At 43.2% G+C, this 24,145-nt stretch overlaps 1 protein-coding gene across 5 annotated transcripts in view; it reads right to left on the bottom strand.

The window, feature by feature from the left end:
* The window catches only part of LOC128705108 (glycerol-3-phosphate acyltransferase 3-like), a 105,472-nt gene extending 83,177 nt beyond the window's left edge, over nt 1-22,295 (bottom strand). For all 5 annotated transcript variants that reach the window (XM_070088787.1, XM_070088790.1, XM_070088788.1 and 2 more), the window contains exons 1-2: nt 22,162-22,295; nt 14,557-14,834 (exon numbers count right to left, since the gene is read on the bottom strand). In XM_070088787.1, the coding sequence (XP_069944888.1) occupies nt 14,557-14,828 (272 nt within the window). In that variant the 5' untranslated portion in view covers nt 14,829-14,834; nt 22,162-22,295. The remainder of the gene's footprint in view (nt 1-14,556; nt 14,835-22,161) is intronic.
* Between the last annotated feature and the right edge of the window lie 1,850 nt (nt 22,296-24,145).

Raw genomic sequence — 24,145 nt, 5'->3', positions numbered from 1 at the left:
AGAAGCCCCTATCACGAGCCTTTTCCATCCTATGGAGAGGGAGCATGGACACGGGGGTCGTCCCACAGTTACTAAAAACAACAGACATAGCCCCACTCCACAAAGGGGGCAGTAAAGCAACAGCAAAGAACTACAGACCAATAGCACTAACATCCCATATCATAAAAATCTTTGAAAGGGTCCTAAGAAGCAAGATCACCACGCATCTAGAAACCCATCAGTTACACAACCCAGGGCAACATGGGTTTAGAACAGGTCGCTCCTGTCTGTCTCAACTATTGGACCACTACGACAAGGTCCTAAATGCACTAGAAGACAAAAAGAATGCAGATGTAATATATACAGACTTTGCAAAAGCCTTCGACAAGTGTGACCATGGCGTAATAGCGCACAAAATGCGTGCTAAAGGAATAACAGGAAAAGTCGGTCGATGGATCTATAATTTCCTCACTAACAGAACACAGAGAGTAGTCGTCAACAGAGTAAAGTCCGAGGCAGCTACGGTGAAAAGCTCTGTTCCGAACAAGGCACAGTACTCGCTCCCATCTTGTTCCTCATCCTTATATCCGACATAGACAAGGATGTCAGCCACAGCACCGTGTCTTCCTTTGCAGATGACACCCGAATCTGCATGACAGTGTCTTCCATTGCAGACACTGCAAAGCTCCAGGCAGACATCAACCAAATCTTTCAGTGGGCTGCAGAAAACAATATGAAGTTCAACGATGAGAAATTTCAATTACTCATATATGGTAAACATGAGGAAATTAAATCTTCATCAGAGTACAAAACAAATTCTGGCCACAAAATAGAGCGAAACACCAACGTCAAAGACCTGGGAGTGATCATGTCGGAGGATCTCACCTTCAAGGACCATAACATTGTATCAATCGCATCTGCTAGAAAAATGACAGGATGGATAATGAGAACCTTCAAAACTAGGGAGGCCAAGCCCATGATGACACTCTTCAGGTCACTTGTTCTATCTAGGCTGGAATATTGCTGCACACTAACAGCACCTTTCAAGGCAGGTGAAATTGCCGACCTAGAAAATGTACAGAGAACTTTCACGGCACACATAACAGAGATAAAACACCTCAATTATTGGGAGCGCTTGAGGTTCCTAAACCTGTATTCCCTGGAACGCAGGAGGGAGAGATACATGATTATATACACCTGGAAAATCCTAGAGGGACTAGTACCGAACTTGCACACGAAAATCACCCACTACGAAAGCAAAAGACTTGGCAGACGATGCACCATCCCCCCAATGAAAAGCAGGGGTGTCACTAGCACGTTAAGAGACCATACAATAAGTGTCAGGGGCCCGAGACTGTTCAACTGCCTCCCAGCACACATAAGGGGGATTACCAACAGACCCCTGGCAGTCTTCAAGCTGGCACTGGACAAGCACCTAAAGTCAGTTCCTGATCAGCCGGGCTGTGGCTCATATGTTGGTTTGCGTGCAGCCAGCAGCAACAGCCTGGTTGATCAGGCTCTGATCCACCAGGAGGCCTGGTCTCAGACCGGGCCGCGGGGGCGTTGACCCCCGGAACTCTCTCCAGGTAAACTCCAGGTAATGTAGGCACATACTCCACCGCCCTTTCTGTTCCTATCTAAGCGTTTTATATTGTAACCTTCTATTTTGACCTCGTCGTCAGTCACCGTATCATCCAACCAAGATTCAGAGATGGTTATAACTGCCGCCCTAATTTTGTTAGCTAGAATCCTAATCTCTGCCAATTTAGGAAGAAGTGATCTTGCATTGACATGAATAAAGTGAAATCCTGTTTTCATAAAACAATCATAATCATCAATATATGGCAATGGGTCATTTGTATTAAAATTAGGTAAATCAATGTCATCACTGCTAAAGGGTAACTGTGCCAAAGTGCATTTGTTACACACAAAATGAATTCTGGCACCGTTGCTATAATTGTACATACATCCATCATGCACCCACCCCTTACACATTTTACATAAGGTGCCTTTTCTGTTTTTCATGCGTACTTTAGTACAGTGTATGCATCTGTTTGGTAGTGTTTGAGATAATAATGGCTGTATTGTCTCACATTGACCTATGTATGCATTACATATGGAGTTAAGGTTATCATCCCTAGCTACTAGACCGTCATTATTGCCGTCATTTATCTGTCTGTTTTGCCTCTGCACAATAGTTTGAGGTCCTGGATTAATTTGGATATCACCACTTAAGAGCGCTACAATAAGAGCTGTGTGCCATTGTTTTTGTTTGGGTATGCGGTGTTGCCATACCTTGCGGCGATAGTGAGGTTTACTTTTCTGGTAGGATGGCAACTGTTGGGCTTTTACTGTCCTGGGCGCTGTTACTCCATTCACCTTTTCCAACCCCCATGACTGATTTCTTTCTTCATGGAATTGAAGAAGAAATATAAATATAATTATGGCAGCCTGTACCCCTCTAATGCCTGCCATTTTCACTCTTCGCTCTTTTACTCATATACAATAATATTTATTTCTCTTTTCCAGTCCCTAGTACACTTAGTATCTGCTTTAATTACACTGAATTACTAGTAAAATTTCCTCTTCAAAACCCTCTTCACTGCTCACTTTTCCCTTAACTTCACAACACCCTTACATTTAACCCCTTATTCACCCTCCCCTACCCACCTCACTTCACAGTCTGGCTTCACCAATTAACTTCTAACTCCTTTCCATTCTGGTAGACCAGAAAGGTTTAATCAGTGGTTTTATCCTTCCAAATCCCCCTCAATTCCATTTATCGGGGGTTGTGTCGTGTTGTTGTCTCCTGACCTGTTTTGCTGACTCAGCCATTTTTAAAACACTGAGGGGAGTAACACCACCTGACTTTCCTTGAGTTTATAGATATATTTGGCTTTTTCTGCTATGATTCTCTCACTGTACACTGGTCAGCTGAATATAGGTCAGCTGCTAAAATATTAACCTTGACTATTTACCTATTCACTTCTTTCCCACGACTGGCACTGAGGGATAACCGTCCTATACCTTGGAGTTTTATACTGTTGATTTGACGATGTCTCCTGTGTTTCCCTCTCGTTAGCACTGGTACAGGTGATATGATGGTGGTACAGATATGATGCTACTGTCAACAGATGAACGTCAGTAAAGATGAGAATTTCACTTCGCTAGTTGTACGTCTGGCAGTAGCTGCTGTTTGAATGCCGGTCAGCCATGTTTAAAGGCTCAAATCTTTCCCTCGTTTGGCACTGACGAAAAAAGTCCTACAGACCTGGCATTTCCTTGGAGATTTAGTTGATCAGGATTTCTGCCATGTTGTCTTCCCGTTAAACACTGGTGCAGTTGATATGGAGGTCAGTTATTTCATTTAGTGGAAAACGTCTTGTGTCTGGTTCACGTCTGGCAGCAGGTCTGGTACTTGAATGCCGGTCCCTCTTCTGTCATATTTAGTCCATTTCCTTGTCGTCACCGTCAGTTTTTATGTAACTATAGTTAACTTGCATGTTGTTGCAGCAGTACTTGCAAATTTGGCCATCACTGGAGTTCGGATAGGCCCAGGGGACGGCAAGATATAGGAGCAGCCTTGTTGCTGCTTGCTGCGGCTGCAGCAAGCTTCTATTAGACATAAAGATATAAGAAAACGATAAAAATAACACGGGGAAAAACGTCACAAAAACGTCAACAAAGCTGAGTCAGCGCTTCTTACGCAATATGTCGCGTCAGCACTGTCACCATGCCTGTTATAAATGGCTGTAATTCCTTTTAGAAACATCGTACAAGGATAATAATTATACCAGAGTGTAGCCAGAAAGTTCAGCTATTTTTTGGTAACAATAACTCCATTTTCATATTTTTTCGATATTTTTTTGCACCGCGCGCGTGAACCTGAATACTCCCTTACAGCACTCACTGAGAGCAGGTCCTTCACACTCACTCTGACTAGCACTCTCACTTCTAGTCTGGGCTTGCATAGCCAAGGGAGCATACCTCACTCATTGACCTCTCATAAAGACATGTCAAGTTTTCTGTGGTGGTCGTTTTTCTTTCATGACTGACTTCCTTTCTTAAGCTTGTCACTTTCGAGTTATTTATGCTCGGGTGAATTAATCTTCCATGTGACTGAATAAGCCTTGTCGGCCTTGATGTTAATTTGTGGTCTAAGCTATTCTTAGTCATGTTGGATGAAAATGAGACTAAGTCCGTCACTTACGAGTTCTTGTATACTCTGAATTGATAGTTCAGATAAGTCTTTATAACCATTATAAGTTACTTTGTGGCTAGGTCTTAATAACCCTTATAGGTGCATATTATTGGTGATTTTAGTACAAAGCTCAACCTCAAGAGGTTCATTTATTCATATCAATGTACTAGTATGTACCAAGAGAAATGTAAGAGTTAAACTCCTTATTTTATGTTAATCATAACATATCATACATTAAGCTAAAACTCTTCTAGTAAAGATTTTAAGTTTTAGTTATTTGTTTTGTAATCCTGAATTCTTATTAAAAGTTATTGTTACAATAACCGTAAACAGGCCATATGTTCAACAAGAATGCTACCTTAACACTCTACCATACCATTGGAGAAGGTTAAGAAGACGAGATTTGTAACAAATGGGGGCCTGTCCGGGAGGAGTTTGATCCAAGGAAAAGGAGATGATTAATTAGCTCTTTACCTCGTGCAATATTTTGGCATAAAATAATCTCTTGGTACACACTTATTTTCATAATGTCAGGACATTATAAGGCACCAGATAGGGGTGCTAGGTCCTAACTTAATATTCGACATTCTTTAATATTAGAGGAATCTCTAGAACAGGAAGTTGGTAACTTGAGGGTTTGACTCTCAGCAAGTATGGCTCATGTTTGGCCCTCGCTTACCACTCTCCCAGTAAACAAGCAATCATGGGGTATAAGGAACTATGTCCAGTGTGTCTACCTACTCTTCCCCATTGCTAATGGTATTGGCGACTCCATTACTGGGCCGAGTGAAAGGACTGATTTTGGCATTCTTAGTGTCTCCCTAGAAGTTTGGAGCTCTGGTGATTGGTTTGTCTCCTCAGATGTTGGAGCTCCCAAGAGCATCCACACGACGGGAGCTAGCACGGTCAGTGCTGCTGTTTGCGCCACTCGTAAGACCAAGAATCTATTTTCTGAGAGTCATTGCTGTCCTGGGAAGATGCATGTTAGTCTAGTTAGTATATTGAAGGCACAAGTTAAGTAATGACATTTTGGAACAGAACCTACTCTCTGGTTCCTTGATGTTTGCTGCAGGTTGAAGTGTCCTTCATTAATCTGTCCTGCAGCCTTATTGGCATTGTTGGTTCAGCTACTGCTCTAGCTGATACTGATGGTGCCTCTTTCTACAATTGCTTTGTAGTGTTGTTGGTCTCGTTGGTCTGTCATTTGGAGATGTCGAAGACAGAGATGAGAAACAAATTTGTATTTGTTAAAGCTTTTATGGAAAAAGTGTGGTGTGATATTATCACCTCTCCTGCTCTGGAACGAGGGTGAGCGGAGATGATGATAAACTGTAAGGGCTACTCTTGCACAACAGTCACGGATGACACGCTACAGTCGTGGGTGACATCATTGAGAATTCAACAAAATTTGCCTACATGAATAATAAGTGATCAAAGTACTGTCACTTGAGACAAAGTGCTCTTGACAGGATATTTACGACGGGAAAGTCACGGTCTGAGTCGGACTTATCAAAGGCACACATGGCAAGAGACGTGTGCTTTCTCGTATTTTCCTCGTGTGAGCCAACGGTTGTTGTCCTGTCTTACTGTCTGAGCCGTTGCTTCAGCAACTTGTGTTGTGGCTCAGCTGAGAGGAGACAGAGGAACGGTTTGTCTGAGCCCCAAGATAACCTTGAATTCAACGGTTTCCGCCACATTGTCTCGTGCTGCTGCATCTTTTCGTCGGAGCATTGTGCTTAGTTTCCTTCATCACCTGGAAGAGGTTTTTGAAGGTACAAAAGTCCAGCAGAGGGACATGGGAGTAGACTCGACGGACATTACAGGAAGCTCTTCATTTTCTCTTAAAGACGTCGTTGTTCTTGGTGCCTGGGAAAAATTTCACTCACAGGATTTATATTTCATGCACGCCTTCTGACACACTAGTCTGTTTAATAATTCTAGCCCCTGAGCAGAAGCCTGCATATGCCTCCTAACATACTAGCCACTGTCGTATAAGCTAGTCCCTGAGCAGAAGTCGGCATACACTTCTGACATACTAGCCTCTGTTGAATAAGTTAGTCCCTGAGCAGGAGACCACTTACACTTCTGACATACTAACCTCTGTCATGCAAGCTTGTCCCTGAGCAGGAGTCAACACTCTCCTGACACACTAGCCTCTGTATCACAAGTTAGTCCCTGAGCAAGAGTCCATATTTCCGCCAGACTGGTAAACTGGCGAGTCCCTCTGAGCAGAACCTTGTTGATTGTTCTCTCAAGTATGATAATGAACAATGGTGGAATTGATGCCGAAGATTCATCCCCTATGAAGCTGAGGATGACAAATGTTGGTATTACCCATGCAAGTCAGGTGTGGAGACACTGACTTTTTGATTAGCGAGGAAAGTGAAGAGGCTTTGAAGAAAGCTGTTGCTACTGTTGGACCTGTTTTTGTTGCCATTGATGGTTTCACGTAGTTCATTCCAGTTTGTCATGATTATGATGAACCAAAATGTATCTGAGCAGCTGGACCATGGTGTCCTGGCTGTGGGTTATGACACTGAGGACTGCACTGCTTACTGGCTGAGGCAGTCACAGATGCCCACTGTTGGTCCCACCTTCAGGGCCACAGGCATCAAGCAGCCAGACCAGAGTACACAGCGGAACGATTATTAACCAGACTTCTTGATGTCTGCAGGGCTTCGCACAAGATTTTGTTCATGAATTGGAGCACCCACAATGACAGGAACTTGTGGAAGCAGACTTCCTTCAGGTACTTAAAGCTAAACTTCTCTCCAGAGTGCTGCTTGACACGTCCTTTAAGTCACTTGATTACTATACAAGAGCCAAGTGGAAATATCTTGGTCGATTTCCCATGTTTCGCCTCTCGTCTTCCGGGAACTCTTTCTTAACCTGTTCATAGAGCTGGCAGAGGTCGGAGAGGACAGCTCTATGAAGTCATGATCATCTCTATGTTGCTGTCTCTACATGTACGCTGAAGTGCAGCCCAAGAGTATGAAGCATATGTTATAGTGACATACACTGAAATTCAGAGCATCATGGCTCGTGAGACTTACCTTTTTGTGAAATAGTTTTTGGTTTGAATTTTTTTTAGGTTTAAAAAATAAACCTTGTTACTTTTCTTGGTGCGACCTGCGGTCGTGAGGGGGGAGGTGTTACGAGTATGGCCATACCAATTTTATTTTATAATTGGATATGCCCCCCTTTATTTTATAATATACATGTTAAGGCTAATATTAATGCTAATATTGAATTATATTATGTTTTGTTACGCTTTAATATTATTTCCATGTAGTGGGAAACCACTAGGTTTAAGTGCCAGTTAGCATTTCAGGTACCGACGTCTCCCTCAGTCACGTGACCAACCTGACGTCGGCTTACCACTCAGTGGTACCGTCAGTAGGTTCACTACTCTTACTGAGTAGGTTCACCACTCTTACTGAGTAGGTTCACCACTCTGAGTAGGTTCACCACTCTGAGTAGGTTCACCACTCTGAGTAGGTTCACCACTCTGAGTAGGTTCACCACTCTGAGTAGGTTCACCACTCTGAGTAGGTTCACCACTCTGAGTAGGTTCACCACTCTGAGTAGGTTCACCACTCAGAGTAGGTTCACCACTCAGAGTAGGTTCACCACTCAGAGTAGGTTCACCACTCTTACTGAGTAGGTTCACCACTCTTACTGAGTAGGTTCACCACTCTTACTGAGTAGGTTCACCACTCTTACTGAGTAGGTTCACCACTCTTACTGAGTAGGTTCACCACTCTTACTGAGTAGGTTCACCACTCTTACTGAGTAGGTTCACCACTCTTACTGAGTAGGTTCACCACTCTTACTGAGTAGGTTCACCACTCTTACTGAGTAGGTTCACCACTCTTACTGAGTAGGTTCACCACTCTTACTGAGTAGGTTCACCACTCTTACTGAGTAGGTTCACCACTCTTACTGAGTAGGTTCACCACTCTTACTGAGTAGGTTCACCACTCTTACTGAGTAGGTTCACCACTCTTACTGAGTAGGTTCACCACTCTTACTGAGTAGGTTCACCACTCTTACTGAGTAGGTTCACCACTCTTACTGAGTAGGTTCACCACTCTTACTGAGTAGGTTCACCACTCTTACTGAGTAGGTTCACCACTCTTACTGAGTAGGTTCACCACTCTTACTGAGTAGGTTCACCACTCTTACTGAGTAGGTTCACCACTCTTACTGAGTAGGTTCACCACTCTTACTGAGTAGGTTCACCACTCTTACTGAGTAGGTTCACCACTCTTACTGAGTAGGTTCACCACTCTTACTGAGTAGGTTCACCACTCTTACTGAGTAGGTTCACCACTCTTACTGAGTAGGTTCACCACTCTTACTGAGTAGGTTCACCACTCTTACTGAGTAGGTTCACCACTCTTACTGAGTAGGTTCACCACTCTTACTGAGTAGGTTCACCACTCTTACTGAGTAGGTTCACCACTCTTACTGAGTAGGTTCACCACTCTTACTGAGTAGGTTCACCACTCTTACTGAGTAGGTTCACCACTCTTACTGAGTAGGTTCACCACTCTTACTGAGTAGGTTCACCACTCTTACTGAGTAGGTTCACCACTCTTACTGAGTAGGTTCACCACTCTTACTGAGTAGGTTCACCACTCTTACTGAGTAGGTTCACCACTCTTACTGAGTAGGTTCACCACTCTTACTGAGTAGGTTCACCACTCTTACTGAGTAGGTTCACCACTCTTACTGAGTAGGTTCACCACTCTTACTGAGTAGGTTCACCACTCTTACTGAGTAGGTTCACCACTCTTACTGAGTAGGTTCACCACTCTTACTGAGTAGGTTCACCACTCTTACTGAGTAGGTTCACCACTCTTACTGAGTAGGTTCACCACTCTTACTGAGTAGGTTCACCACTCTTACTGAGTAGGTTCACCACTCTTACTGAGTAGGTTCACCACTCTTACTGAGTAGGTTCACCACTCTTACTGAGTAGGTTCACCACTCTTACTGAGTAGGTTCACCACTCTTACTGAGTTCACCACTCTTACTGAGTAGGTTCACCACTCTTACTGAGTAGGTTCACCACTCTTACTGAGTAGGTTCACCACTCTTACTGAGTAGGTTCACCACTCTTACTGAGTAGGTTCACCACTCTTACTGAGTAGGTTCACCACTCTTACTGAGTAGGTTCACCACTCTTACTGAGTAGGTTCACCACTCTTACTGAGTAGGTTCACCACTCTTACTGAGTAGGTTCACCACTCTTACTGAGTAGGTTCACCACTCTTACTGAGTAGGTTCACCACTCTTACTGAGTAGGTTCACCACTCTTACTGAGTAGGTTCACCACTCTTACTGAGTAGGTTCACCACTCTTACTGAGTAGGTTCACCACTCTTACTGAGTAGGTTCACCACTCTTACTGAGTAGGTTCACCACTCTTACTGAGTAGGTTCACCACTCTTACTGAGTAGGTTCACCACTCTTACTGAGTAGGTTCACCACTCTTACTGAGTAGGTTCACCACTCTTACTGAGTAGGTTCACCACTCTTACTGAGTAGGTTCACCACTCTTACTGAGTAGGTTCACCACTCTTACTGAGTAGGTTCACCACTCTTACTGAGTAGGTTCACCACTCTTACTGAGTAGGTTCACCACTCTTACTGAGTAGGTTCACCACTCTTACTGAGTAGGTTCACCACTCTTACTGAGTAGGTTCACCACTCTTACTGAGTAGGTTCACCACTCTTACTGAGTAGGTTCACCACTCTTACTGAGTAGGTTCACCACTCTTACTGAGTAGGTTCACCACTCTTACTGAGTAGGTTCACCACTCTTACTGAGTAGGTTCACCACTCTTACTGAGTAGGTTCACCACTCTTACTGAGTAGGTTCACCACTCTTACTGAGTAGGTTCACCACTCTTACTGAGTAGGTTCACCACTCTTACTGAGTAGGTTCACCACTCTTACTGAGTAGGTTCACCACTCTTACTGAGTAGGTTCACCACTCTTACTGAGTAGGTTCACCACTCTTACTGAGTAGGTTCACCACTCTTACTGAGTAGGTTCACCACTCTTACTGAGTAGGTTCACCACTCTTACTGAGTAGGTTCACCACTCTTACTGAGTAGGTTCACCACTCTTACTGAGTAGGTTCACCACTCTTACTGAGTAGGTTCACCACTCTTACTGAGTAGGTTCACCACTCTTACTGAGTAGGTTCACCACTCTTACTGAGTAGGTTCACCACTCTTACTGAGTAGGTTCACCACTCTTACTGAGTAGGTTCACCACTCTTACTGAGTAGGTTCACCACTCTTACTGAGTAGGTTCACTACCCTTACTGAGTAGGTTCACTACCCTTACTGAGTAGGTTCACTACCCTTACTGAGTAGGTTCACTACTCTTACTGAGTAGGTTCACTACTCTTACTGAGTAGGTTCACTACTCTTACTGAGTAGGTTCACTACTCTTACCGAGTAGGTTCACTACTCAGAGTAGCTTTACAGCACTCGCTGAGAGCAGGTCCTTCACACTCACTCTGACTAGCACTCTCACTTCTAGTCTGGGCTTGCATAGCCAAGGGAGCATACCTCACTCATTGACCTCTCATAAGAGACATGTCAAGTTTTCTGTGGTCGTTTTTCTTTCATGACTGACTTCCTTTCTTAAGCTTGTCACTTTCAAGTTATTTATGCTCGGGTGAATTAATCTTCCATGTGACTGAATAAGCCTTGTCGGCCTTGATGTTAATTTGTGGTCTAAGCTATTCTTAGTCATGTTGGATGAAAATGAGACTAAGTCCGTCACTTACGAGTTCTTGTATACTCTGAATTGATAGTTCAGATAAGTCTTGATAACCATTATAAGTTACTTTGTGGCTAGGTCTTAATAACCCTTATAGGTGCATATTAGTGGTGATTTTAGTACAAAGCTCAACCTCAAGACCCCTCAAGGAAGGTTCCTTGATGTTGGTGAGGGGCTCTTGATTTAGGAAATTGGATCTGTGCTCCAGTTCCCCGAATTTAGCCTGAATGCCTTCCACATCCCCCCCCCCAGGCTCTGTATAATCCTCCGGGTTTAGCGCTTCCCCTTGATTATAATAATAATAATCAACCTCATATCAATGTACTAGTATGTACCAAGAGAAATGTAAGAGTTAAACTCCTTATTTTATGTTAATCATAACATATCATACATTAAGCTAAAACTCTTCTAGTAAAGATTTTAAGTTTTAGTTATTTGTTTTGTAATCCTGAATTCTTATTAAAAGTTATTGTTACAAAACCGTAAACAGGCCCTATGTTCAACAAGAATGCTACCTTAACACTCTACCATACCATTGGAGAAGGTTAAGAAGACGAGTTTTGTAACAATGAGTTACACTTAAAATATCGGACGAATAGGTTCACGATAAAACAAATAGTTGAGGGGTTGGAAGATCTCTTTTCTCATTTGAGTATAGGTGTGAGAGAAGAGTCACCCCCATCACCACAAATACCCAGACAGTTACTCAAAGATCTCGAGAGATCAGTCTAAAGCTCGTACGACTAACGTTGGAGTGCACTATGGTAAAGAGTTGTCTAAGGTAAGAACCTCTAAGCAGAGCCTTAGAGGCACTCATGCCAGAATATGCATGTTCTGCGAAAGCGAACACGCTAGCACAAGTTGCCCGGAGTATACAACACTGAACAGTAGGCAACAGAGACTAAGGGAGTTGAGACTGCTTCAAGTGTTGTGGGGAACACTTTGCGAGAGACTGTGGCACCCAGCTCAGTGAGTGTCGAGTCTGTTGCAAAGGTAAGCACCATACTGCACTATGTCCCAATAATTTAAGGGAACCCTAGGCTAGTAGGGATATCTCTCAGGTAGAGACCCCTCAAGGAAGGTTCCTTGATGTTGGTGAGGGGCTCTTGATTTAGGGAATTGGATCTGTGCTCCAGTTCCCCGAATTAAGCCTGAATGCCTTCCACATATCCCCCCCCCCAGGCGCTGTATAATCCTCCGGGTTTAACGCTTCCCCCTTGATTATAATAATAATCTCAGGTAGAGATAGAAAGTGAGTCCGAGCCTGAAATGGTAGCCAGCGTGATTAGTGGGAGTGAAGTCTCTAATCCGAGTGAGAATCACGGAGGTGCTGCCCTACCTACAGTCATGGCAAAGGTTGTGAGTGGGCACAGGTCTGAAACAACCCGATTATTCTTTGACCCAGGAGCACAAGTATCCTTGATAACAAAGAAGTTGGTGGCTAAATTAAAGTTGAAGGCCACAAAAAAAAAGTTAGAATGATGTTGGGAGGGGCTATAAGTCAGGTCCCACCCAAATCTTATGATGTGGTGGATGTCACAGTCAAATTAGGTGGACATTCCAGGGACATTACAGCCTTGGTGGTAGAGACATTACCCACAGCAATTAAAGCGAGAGGTCTTGCTGCAGAGCTAAGCGATTGAAAGTCCTTGACGTGAAGCTGGCAGACCAGGGAATTACCACTGACAGTCAGAAATGTAGGTGTCCTGGTGGGAGCCAATCATACAGATGACTTCCTGTCTACACGACGGACGTTTAAGAAAGGAATTGGTTTATACAGATCCCCAGTAGGATACATCATAGGTGGCAGGATTCCACCTGAATTCCCTGCCACGCCAGATAGAGGAGAAGCTGTCCCCATGATAGCTGGGGGGAGTAGTGATAATGAATACCAGTATACACGATGAACCGCCAGGGAAGCTGAACCAAGTAGGGAGTGACGAACACTCGGCCACCTTGGGAAAACACTTGTACAGGGTACGTAAAGAGGGAGATAGATTGCCATTAAATCCAGGGAACCTCGTATCAGTGGGACAAAAGGCTACCAGGGCATGTGGGCCACTGGGTGGGAAAGTACGGAGCCACTCAGTCAAGGCTAGACATACAAAAGACATTAAAGTTAAAGGAAAGGGTGCTAAGACCACCGGAACCAACAAGTTTACACCCCCAGAGGTCCACGCAGGGGAAAATGGATGGTTGAAGTTAGACCGGAGTCTGCTCGATGAGAGTGGCCGGACGGCACTCATGTCCAGGGTCCGCCATGGGGGCTCGCGGAAGGTGAACTTGATTTAGACTTAGCGCCTACCTTCGCCGGCAGGAGGATGTGGAAATTTATTTGGTCCCTAAAGTTCCACAGGACAGACACGGCGAACCAAGGGATCCCAGCAAGTCCGTAATGGAACAGCTGAGCTGGGTGGCCCTTAAACCCACCCAAACAAAAAGCGTTCTCCCTGAGTTGGCATGGTTGGTAAGCTTATTTAATTTATAGATTTACCCTTCAGGGAAGGAGTAGGTAGTTTTACTGGTAGTACACTAATATTAGGATCATTGAGGCAACTGTAGATAATAATAATGTAGACCTAAGACCTTAACATAGGTAGTAATAGGCCGATAATGTAGGCAAACACTAGGATAAGTTAGCTAGGAAGAACTGGCAGCCCTAGTTTGAACGAAGAGACGAGGGTCTGGCAGAGAGACCAGCTCGTTCTTCTTAAGACAGACTCCAACTGGACAAGATGTGCCATGATCAGCAGACGGCGCCCCCCACGTGTCTTCACATTCGAGACCTGGGGAAATCTTGTAGAGGCACCTCGATGTACTGTAGATGACCTCCGTCAGGCCCATACAGTAAGACAAGACCTCCACTTTATCTCGTAGATTTCTGGCCAGTGTCTGGGGAGAATTGAGAGTTGATCTGTAGGTCCTTTGAGCAGCAGGCAGTGCATGCCCAGTAAGTACCAGCATCTCTTGTCAGTCTGGAAGCTAGTGTCCGTGTCTGCATAGTTATGCTAGGGGATACACACCCTCTTGGATATAGGAATTTCTGAGGTGCAGGCAGGTCACTAATAACGATTGAATATTGCAGGAATTAAGGCTCCCAGTTGCACGTGGTTTCTGAGGGGAAGTCCAGAGGGGATAAGGCTAAGCTTAGGGAAGTTGAAGATCAGGATATATGCTGCAACACCAAGTAAGTTAGTCCTTTATACGTGCATGCAGGCGAGTTTTTTGCAACATCAATCATTTGTGAAAATCTGTCCTATAAGCCACTTGTGAGGCTGAGGTACCCACCTCAGAGCTCGGTGTCAACAGAGTTTGCCAGGGTAGGCGACTCACTTGGAGGCAGTCCACACAAATTTTCACAATAGACGTGTGAAGCGAGAGCGTTGCCTACCAGGCCACGGGCCGGAGAAATAAGTCCTGCCTCTCAGTGCCAGAAGAATTATTACCCAAATTTTGGGTGGTAATATTTAAAGGAACATTGATTCCTTCCGGAAGAAGAAACAGGAACCATCGTAGTGAATCAAATCAGGTAGATCCCTCCCCCTCCACCGCCAACATCTGACAGATAAAACTTACCCACCGTTCTCTACAGGTTCATCTTCCTCCTCTTCCAGTGGCTCCTCTGTTAATCGAACCTCAGCAAAATGAAAGAGACGATCCAGAAACTCCACATATTTTCTCCTGATCTTGAGTCGTCGCCCCACAGTGGCCACCAGCAGGAAGTAGATGAACACAAACAATTGTCCCCAGATGACGAGTGGCCGCAGCACCTCCCACACCCTCTGGGAGTTTATGTATTCCAGTCCTATGAGAGATTCCCAAATAGTATCGACGAATTTCCAAACCATGGTCACCTGGAAGGAAAATATATAATTATAAAAATGCTTTTGTTGTTAGCTTGATAATTTTATTATGCATCCCATACCCTGGTAAAGGGTTCGTGGTCCAAGGATTTGAAGCTATTCTCTTGCCTATGATCGAATCCTATTGTCTCCCAATCTCCAAGCTCTGTATGATCCGCGTGCGTTTAACGCTCTGTAGTAGGTTGTCAAATATTTCTCATAACATTATTGACGAGGCTATGTAGCTGGTTGTCAAGTATCTCTCATAAGATTAAATAATATTTTGTTCGGACTTTTAACCCCAGAGGGTTAGCCACCCAGGATAACAGGAAAGGCAGCGAGTCATTGAGGGACTGTCTCTTACTTCCACTGGGGTCCTCAATCTTGTCCCCCAGGATGCGACCCACACCAGTCGACTAACACCCAGATACCCTTGCCAACCTCAACAGAACACATGACCATAACACAAGGCACAGATCACTCTTTGATGTTCCTCGTGTCCATCTCACGCTATGCAAAAACTCAATGCACATAAAAGGCCCTAAAATCTGGAATTCATTACCTGTAAATATAAAAGAAACACTACCTGTTTATAAATTCAAGTCTCTTCTCAAAAGATCACTTACTCACTCAAAACCAAATAAATACTGAATAACTGAACCTTATAAATTGTATATCCTATATGTTACTCAATTATATCACACAAATGTTAAACCTAGGACCCAATCTAACTTCATTATTTTTTTAAATACACTACCTAACAGAATACTCCATTCGACTGAATGTACAGCAATGCAAGCAACCATATGACCTGTCTTTGTAATACTCATTTGTGCTTTATAGTTATCTGTTTACAATAATGTTTTATCACTGATTTCATCATTGCTTAGTTAATCTTAAGTTAATTTTAAGCCAGCCCGTAATGCTATGCATATAAGTGGCTTTGACATGCTGCTCTTACCTGTATTTTTTTTGTACCTCTGTATGTATGCTAAAATTACTAAATAAATAAATAAATAAATACACGCCCAGTGTTTCCACCATTTCCAGATATCGAACTATGGACACTTAGCGTGTGAAGCTAAAGCGTTGCCTGCCAGGCCACGGGCCACCATAATAATATGTGGCCATTTAGCAGGTTGTCTAGTATCTCTCAAAGTTATATGGACATTTAGCAGGTTGTCAAATCTCTCTCATAACATGAGTAATGAGGTACTAGAGCAGGTTTACAGTTTTGTTTGTATTGGACGCCGTTATCTTGTCACTCCACCTCATGGACCGGTCATCAGATAAGGCCTGACCGATTAAGATAAATATCCGTCCATGTTTTGAGGTATAGATCCTAGAGTTAATGCTATTATGGTAAAATATTAAACTAATAGGGGTCAGACAGCAAGGGAAATGAGTGGAAATCAGGATTGATTGAGGGCAAGTTAGAATAACTCCACTTCCTTGGATTTATAGTCCTCTAGCTGTATCAAGGCAGTCAGTCTCTTTGAAGTAGTGGTTACCCTGACTTTTGGTTGTCAACCTGCTTCTCATTAATCATATTTCTTTTCGTAGAACCATTAAAGACACCCACGCCCACACACAAATAAATGTGAGGAGCGGCATGAAAGAATCAAAGAAACGTCCCCAGACATCATAGCAGTCACAGAAACGAAACTCTCTCGGACGATAACAGACGCAATCTTCCCACCCAGATATCAGATCCTGAGGAAAGATAGAAGAAGGGGAGGAGGAGTTGCACCGATGGGGATTTGAGGAAAGGGAAGGAATGGGCGAAATTGGAGAAAGGGAGAATAAGGTAGTCATTCCAGTGATGTATAACCTGCCACAGAACTGCAGGGGGCCAAAAGAGGATTATGAAGAGAGCATCAGCAGAATGGACACACCATACCTATAGTATACCTGGAGAGGGTTTCGGGGGTCAACGCCCCCGTGGCCCGGTCTGTGACCAGGCATCATGGTGGATCAGGACCTGATCAACCAGACTGTTACTGTTAGCCACACACAATCCGACATATGAACCAGAGCCCGGCTGGTTAGGTACTGATTTTAGGCGCCTGTCCAGTGTCTTCATGAAGACAGCCAGGGGTCTATTGGTAATCCCACTTATGTATGCTGGGAGGCAGTTGAACAGTCTTGGGCCCCTGACACTTATTGTGTTCTCTTATCGTGCTAGTGGCGCCCCTGCTCTTTATTGGGAGGATGTTGCATCGTCTGCCGAGTCTTTTGCTTTTAAAGGGAGTGATTTTTGTGTGCAAGTTGGTACTAATCCCTCTAGGAATTTCCAAGTGTATGTAATCATGTATCTCTCTCGCCTGCATTCTAGGGAGTACAAGTTGAGAAACTTCAAGCATTCCCAGTAATTGAGATGTTTTATCGCAGTTGTGTGTGCCGTGAAGGTTCTCTATACATTTTCTAGGTCAGCAATTTCACCTGCCTTGAAAGGTGCTGTTAGTGTGCAGCAATATTTCAGCCTAGTTAAAACAAGAGACGAAGTGTCATCATGGGCTTGGCATCCCTAGTTTTGAAGGTTCTCATTATCCATCCTGTCATTTTTCTAGCAAAATTTATTGATACAATGTTATGGTCTTTGAAGGCGAGATCCTCTGGCGTGATCACTCCCAGGTCTTTTACATTAGTTTTTCGATCTATTGTGTGGCTGGAATTTGTTTTATACTCCGATGTAGTTTTAATTTCCTCACGTTTTCCATATCGGAGTAATTGAAATTTTTCATCATCGAACTTCATATTTTCTTTGGCCCATTTAAAGATTTGGTTGATGTCCACCTGGAGTCTTGCGGTATCTTCAATGGAGGACACTGCCATGCAAATTCGGGTGTCATCTGCAAAGGAAGACACGGTGCTGTGGCTGACATCCCTATGTCAGATATGAGGATGAGGAACAGGATGGGAACGAGAACTGTGCCTTGTGGAACAGAGCTTTTCACTCTAGCCGCCTCAGACTTTAGTCTGTTTACTACAACTCTGTTCTATTTGTTGGGAAATTATAGATCCATCTACCAACTTTTCCTGTTATTCCTTTATCACGCATTTTGTGCGCTATTAAACCATGGTCACACTTGTCAAAGGCTTTTGCAAAGTCTGTGTATATTACATCTGCATTTTGCTTGTCTTCTAGAGCATCCAGAACCTTGTCACAGTGGTCCAGTAGCTGGGACAGACAGGAGCGACCTGCTCTAAACCCATTCTGTCCTGGGTTGTGTAACTGATGGGTATCTAGATGGGTGGCGATCTTGCTTCTTAGAACCCTTTCAAAGATTTCTGTGATATGGGATGTTAGCACTATCAGTCTGTAGTTCTTTGCTATTGCTTTCCTGCCCCCTTTGTGGAGTGGTGCTGTCTGTTGTTTTTAGCAGCTGTGGAGCGACCCCTGTATCCATGCTCCCTCTACATTGGATGTTAAAAGCACATGATAGGGGCATCTTGCGTTCTTGATGAACACGGAGTTTTACGAGTCTGGGCCCGGTGCAGAGTGCATGAGCATGTCATTTATCGCCTTTTCGAAGTCATTTGGCGTCAGGATAATATCAGATAGGTTTGTGTGTCCAAAATTCTGTCTCCTCTAAAAAAATCATTCAGGTCTTCGACTCTCAGTCTGGTTAGCGACTCGCTAGAAACCGAGTCATATTGGGACTTGAGTAGCTCACTCATTTCCTTGCTGTCATCTGTGTAGGACCCATCTTGTTTAAGAAAGGGCTTTTAATTCTTCCCACGTTTCTTGACTCTTGTAAGATTCCTTTAGCTTTAGTTCGATGTTTGTTATTTCTCTGACCAGTGTCTGCCTACGTATGGCAGATATATTGGCCTCTTTTAGCCGCTCTGTTATTCTTTGTCTTTGCCTGTATAGGGAGCGCCTTTCTCTTGTTTACATCTTCTCCTCCTTTTCCTTAAAGAATATGCCTTGAGCATACCTTGAGTGCCACAGAGGTAATTTGTTTTAGACATATGATTGAATCCGTGCTGCTTAGGCTATCACTAGCTGAGGTGGCCAGAACAGCTCACATGAGTAGAGCAAATTTATTGGTTATGGGCGATTGCAACCACAAGGAGAGTGATTGGGAAAAAACTGGAACTACATGAGGGTCCCGAAACATGGAGCCAAGATGATGGCTGTGATACTGGAAAACCTCGTGTATCAACATGTTAGGGACACTACCAGAGAGAGGGGAGGATGAACCAGCAAGACTGGACCTCGTGTTCACCCTGAGTAGCTCGGACATTGAGGACACCACATATGAAAGGCCTCTTGGAGCTAGTGATCACGTGGTTCTGAGCTTTGAATACATAGTCACAAGAGGAGAGGGTAACAGGAGTAGAAAAGGAAAAGCCAAACTATAAAAGGGAGGATTGCACAGGTATAATGACCTTCCTGCAAGAGGTTCAGTGGGAAAGAGAACTGGTAGGAAAGTCAGTAAATGAAATGGACTACGTAACAAAATGCAAGGAGACATAGGAAAGATTTGTTTCCAAGGGCAACAGAAATAATGGGAAGATCAGAACGAGTCCTTTGTTTACCCGAAGGTGTAGGGAGGCAAAAACTAAGTACACTAGAGAATGGAAAAAAGTACAGAATGCAAAGGACCCAGGAAAATAAAGAGATTAGTCGAAGAGCCAGAAACGAGTATGCACAGAGGAGGAAGGCCCAGCGACAGTACGAAAACAACATAGCATCAAAAGTCAATTCTGACCCGAAGCTGTTGTATAGCCCCATCAGGAGGAAGACAATAGTCAAGGACAAGGTGATCAGGCTGAGGAAAGAAGGTGGGGAGCTCACAAGAAAAGACCAAAAAGTATGCGAGGAGCTCAACACGAGATTTCAGGAAGTATTTACAGTGGAGACAGAAGGGACACTGGGAAGACAAAACAAAGGGGTACACCAACAAGGGATATATCAACAAGTGTTGGATGAAATACACACAACCGAGGTGAAGAATTTGCTACATAACCTTGATACCTCAAAGACAGTGGGACCAGACATCTCCCTGTGGGTCCTTAGAAAGGGAGCAGAGATGCTGTGTGTGCCACTAACCACAATTTTCAACACATCCATTGAAACTGGGCAACTACCTGAGGTATGGAAGACGGCAAATGTAGTCCCCATTTTTAAAAAAAGAGACAGAAACGAGGCACTAAACTATAGACCAGTGTCACTGAGCAACTGGAACTGAACAAGATTATAAAAGACAACCAACACGGATTCATGGAAGGCAAATCCTGTGTCACAAACCTACTGGAGTTTTGTGACAAGGTAACAGAAGTAAAATTCGAGAGGGGTGGGTAGATTGTATTTTCTTAGACTGCAAGAAAGCCTTTGACAGTTTCTCACAAGAGATTAATGCAAAAACTAGAGGATCATTCACATATAACAGGAAGGGCACTGCAATGGCTCAGAGAGTACCTGACGGGGAGGGAACAAAGAGTTATGGTACGTGATGAGGTATCATAGTGGGCGCCTGTGACAAGCAGGGTCCCAAAGGGGTCAGTCATAGGACCAGTGCTATTTTTGGGATATGAATGACATGATGGAAGGGATAGACTCAGAAGTGTCCCTGTTTGCAAATGATGTGAAGTTAATGAGGAAAATTAAATCAGATGAGGATCAGACAAGATTACAAAGAAACCTGAACAGGCTGGATGCGTGGTCCAGCAACTGACTTCTCGAATTTAACCCCGTCAAATGCAAAGTCATGAAGAATGGGGAAGGACAAAGAAGACCGCAGACAGAGTATAGGCTAGGTGGCCAAAGACTGCAAACCTCAATCAAGGAGAAAGATCTTGGGGCGAGTATAATACCGAGCACATCTGAAGTGCACATCAACCAGATAACTGCTGCAGCATATGGGCACCTGGCAATCCTTCCTGAGAATAGCATTCCGATACCTCAGTAAGGAATCGTTTAAGACTGTGTACACCGCGTACGTCAGGCCCATACTAATCTATGCAGCACCAGTTTGGAACCCACACGTGGTCAAGCAGTTCAAGAAACTAGAGAAAGTACAAAGATTTTCAACAGGACTATTCCCGGAGCTAAGGGAAAGGTCCTACGAAGAAAGGTTGAGGGAAATCGGCCTGACGACACTGGAGGACAGGAGGGTTAGGGGAGACATGATAACGACATACATAATACAGCGAGGAATTGATAAGGTGAACAGTGACTGGATGTTCCAGAGATGGGACACAGAAACAAGGGGTCATGATTGGAAGTTGAAGACTCAGATGAGTCAGATGTTAGGAAGTATTTCTTCAGTCATAAAGTTGTCAGGAAGTGGAATATTCTGGCAAGTGACGTAGTGGAGGCAGGAACCATACACAGCTTTAAGACGAAGTATGTTACAGCTCATGAAGCAGGAAGAAAGAGGACCTAGTAACAATCAGTGAAGAGGCGGGGCCAGGAGCTATGTATCGACTCCTGCAACCACAAATAGGTCAGTACAAATAGGTAAGTAAACCCACACAAACACACTGAAAGTTTGCAAGGAAAAACCATTTGGAACAGTGTTAAAAAAACATTACTATAAATATTTGTTTACCACCAGATGTCATTCTACTTTAAATTAGCAAATAGAATGATCTCCGTTGTCTCATTCTACTTCACTTACTATAAAGACCCTCGGGAAAACTGTCTATACAGCAGTTAATCAACAATTTGAAATTCCTTCTATGAAAACAAACGAGGCACCAGAAACATTACTGTATATTTTTGTAACCACAACGAGATAATCACAAACAATTACAATGAAAATTTTATTTAAATTTGGAGAGTGGCGAGTTAAATGTCACTAATGAGTCCCGAAGGATCATTGTCTCCCTATAATGTTTTAATTTATATAAATGACTTTCAAGAAATAACTATACGATTATTTTTACTGACGATGCTACTATAGGAAATAAAGGCGACTGTAAAGAACTTAAGATATAGGCAGGTAAGATTCGTCAGGAAGCAAGGCAAGTGTTTCCTGACGCGGGTCTTAAGTCATATGATCCGCCACTGGAGTCTTTGATCATCTGACTGAGACCTTCCGCTGGCTTACGTGCCCACCCCCTCTATCAAAATAGGGTTAAACATATTTTAAGTTATAACTTAAGCCAATAAAGGAACATGGGTAACGGAATTTAAAGTAGATAAAATTCACGAATTACAACGAAATACTGAAAGATACCATCTGTGATAGAGAAATAACTGTTTATAACTAATAATATGTTATGACTTAAGAGAATATAAAGTCAAAAGGGACCTAAGGCAGTGTAAAAAATCAGAAAACAATAAGAATATCAGTAATCTGGAAGAAAGAGTCCCTAAAATACTCACCAGTAATATAAAGAAGCACAGCAAATAAGGGCCTCATAAACAACGCAGATACATCAAGCAGTCCGTCTTCTCCCTTCGACTCCTGGCGAGTAACTACGTGGCTCTCAGTGTCTCCCTGATAACACCTCCACACATAATCGAACCCCAAGTGTTTACAAAGTTAAGTGTGAACCAGATGACTGAAGCTTACATTCAGTGTTTCATTTAGAGAACAGTCTATCTCATCTAGGTTGACAACATGTTATGTGACCAGTAGGTTGATCAACCTGGTAGAATTCGCTCAGAAACAAAGGATGGTTGATTAATATGTTTATTATGCAGTAAATAACCATCTTGTGGGGGTTTGATCTCCGGGTGGGTCGAGATGTATGAGCGAGTCTCATTACACCTGCTAACTATGCTCACCTATGCGCCCACTGTGTGGGCGAAACGTTGTCAATAAAAGATCACATTATACTGCTTATATATTTATTTTTGCATTGTGTCGGCATTTTATACCATTTACTTCCTATAGGTACTTGTCTGTTAGTCGACTGTTCTGGGCAGCATCAACTTAGTTAACAATGTAATATTAAGTGAAGGTACCATCACATAGTTTAACATTCAGCGCTACACAGTCATTAACTGGTTGTAACGAACACCTCAATGTCCCAGTCAAAAACTCGTCGGATAATCTAATAGTGTAATTTAAATATGATTAAATAGAGAGCAGGTAGGTCTGTCACAAAACAAAATATATTACTCACAATATCACAGCGAAAATGAACTGTTAAATTGATTGTCAGATAATTTACACTGATAATAAATATGGAGAGACATATTTACGGTGTTGAAAATATAATATGTCCAGTTATCTAAAACAAAATTTGTACATCTCCAGCGCTACGATAGCCACACACACACACACACACACACACACACACACACACACACACACACACACACACACACACACACACACACACACACACACACACACACACACAGATGATGTGAAGTTAATGAGAAGAATTAAATCAGATGAGGATCAGGGAGGACTAGAAAGAGACCTGGACAGACTGAATGCGTGGTCCAGCAATGGCTACTCGAATTTAACCCTGCCAAATGCAAAGTTTTTTTTTTATATTTTTAATGAAGGACACAGTATACAATCTACATGTTGTTATACATAAAACTTAACAAAACGGCTCAACTCTGAGAAAAAATAAATCCTAACTAGGAATGAAACAGAAGAACCTACACATGAGCATTCCTTAACAAAAAAAGCTACAAAAGAAAACCTGTTACACTTATTAATATTTTGTATGAAAACTTTATATACAAAACATTAATTATACACCAAATCATTTCTCATACAATTATTTTGTAGAGTAACATATTACGTACACAGATTCTCGAAAACTTAAACCCCCTGACAATGTTTTCGAGGAGACTAAATCATACTCCCCACACCCCATATAACCCAAATACACATCATATGGAACTTTGCATACTCTAGAATAAATGATAAATTATAAGAAAAAATTTTCTAAGATGTGTGCCTCCTCCCATCACCCACCAGGTACACAGTATGACCAGGTGAAATATACCCTTAATCCGTGTGCAATTCGCCGCTTGACCTGCGCAGAGTGCGGACGTGTGACTACTGCCCTCTGCTGGCCATTGGAGGAGACATATTTTCACAACATGGCGCAGTCTGTGAGAAGGCGTTTGCACACGGTGTGCATTGAATTATTGCGTGGTGCAATAACGCCTCAGTCTGCACAAGTGCTTTTACCGCAAATTATCCGTGACACCTATGGTGTTGCGGATCAAGAACTGTATGGTGTGGCACTAAATGGTGCCTATCGTATTTTCGTCAAGCTGAGTTCAGCTGGAGTGTATGAACGGCTGGTTGACAAGTACCAGGACAGGAGCGTGGATGTTAATTCAGCGATACGTGTTCGCCTAATCGACGTGTCTAAGCATTACACATGGGTGAAAA

The sequence above is a fragment of the Cherax quadricarinatus genome, chromosome 26 (genome assembly GCF_038502225.1).
Source record: "Cherax quadricarinatus isolate ZL_2023a chromosome 26, ASM3850222v1, whole genome shotgun sequence".
NCBI classification, from domain to species: domain Eukaryota; kingdom Metazoa; phylum Arthropoda; class Malacostraca; order Decapoda; family Parastacidae; genus Cherax; species Cherax quadricarinatus.
Note: the sequence above shows the minus strand (reverse complement) of the source record. Positions and strands in the feature narration are given on the sequence as shown.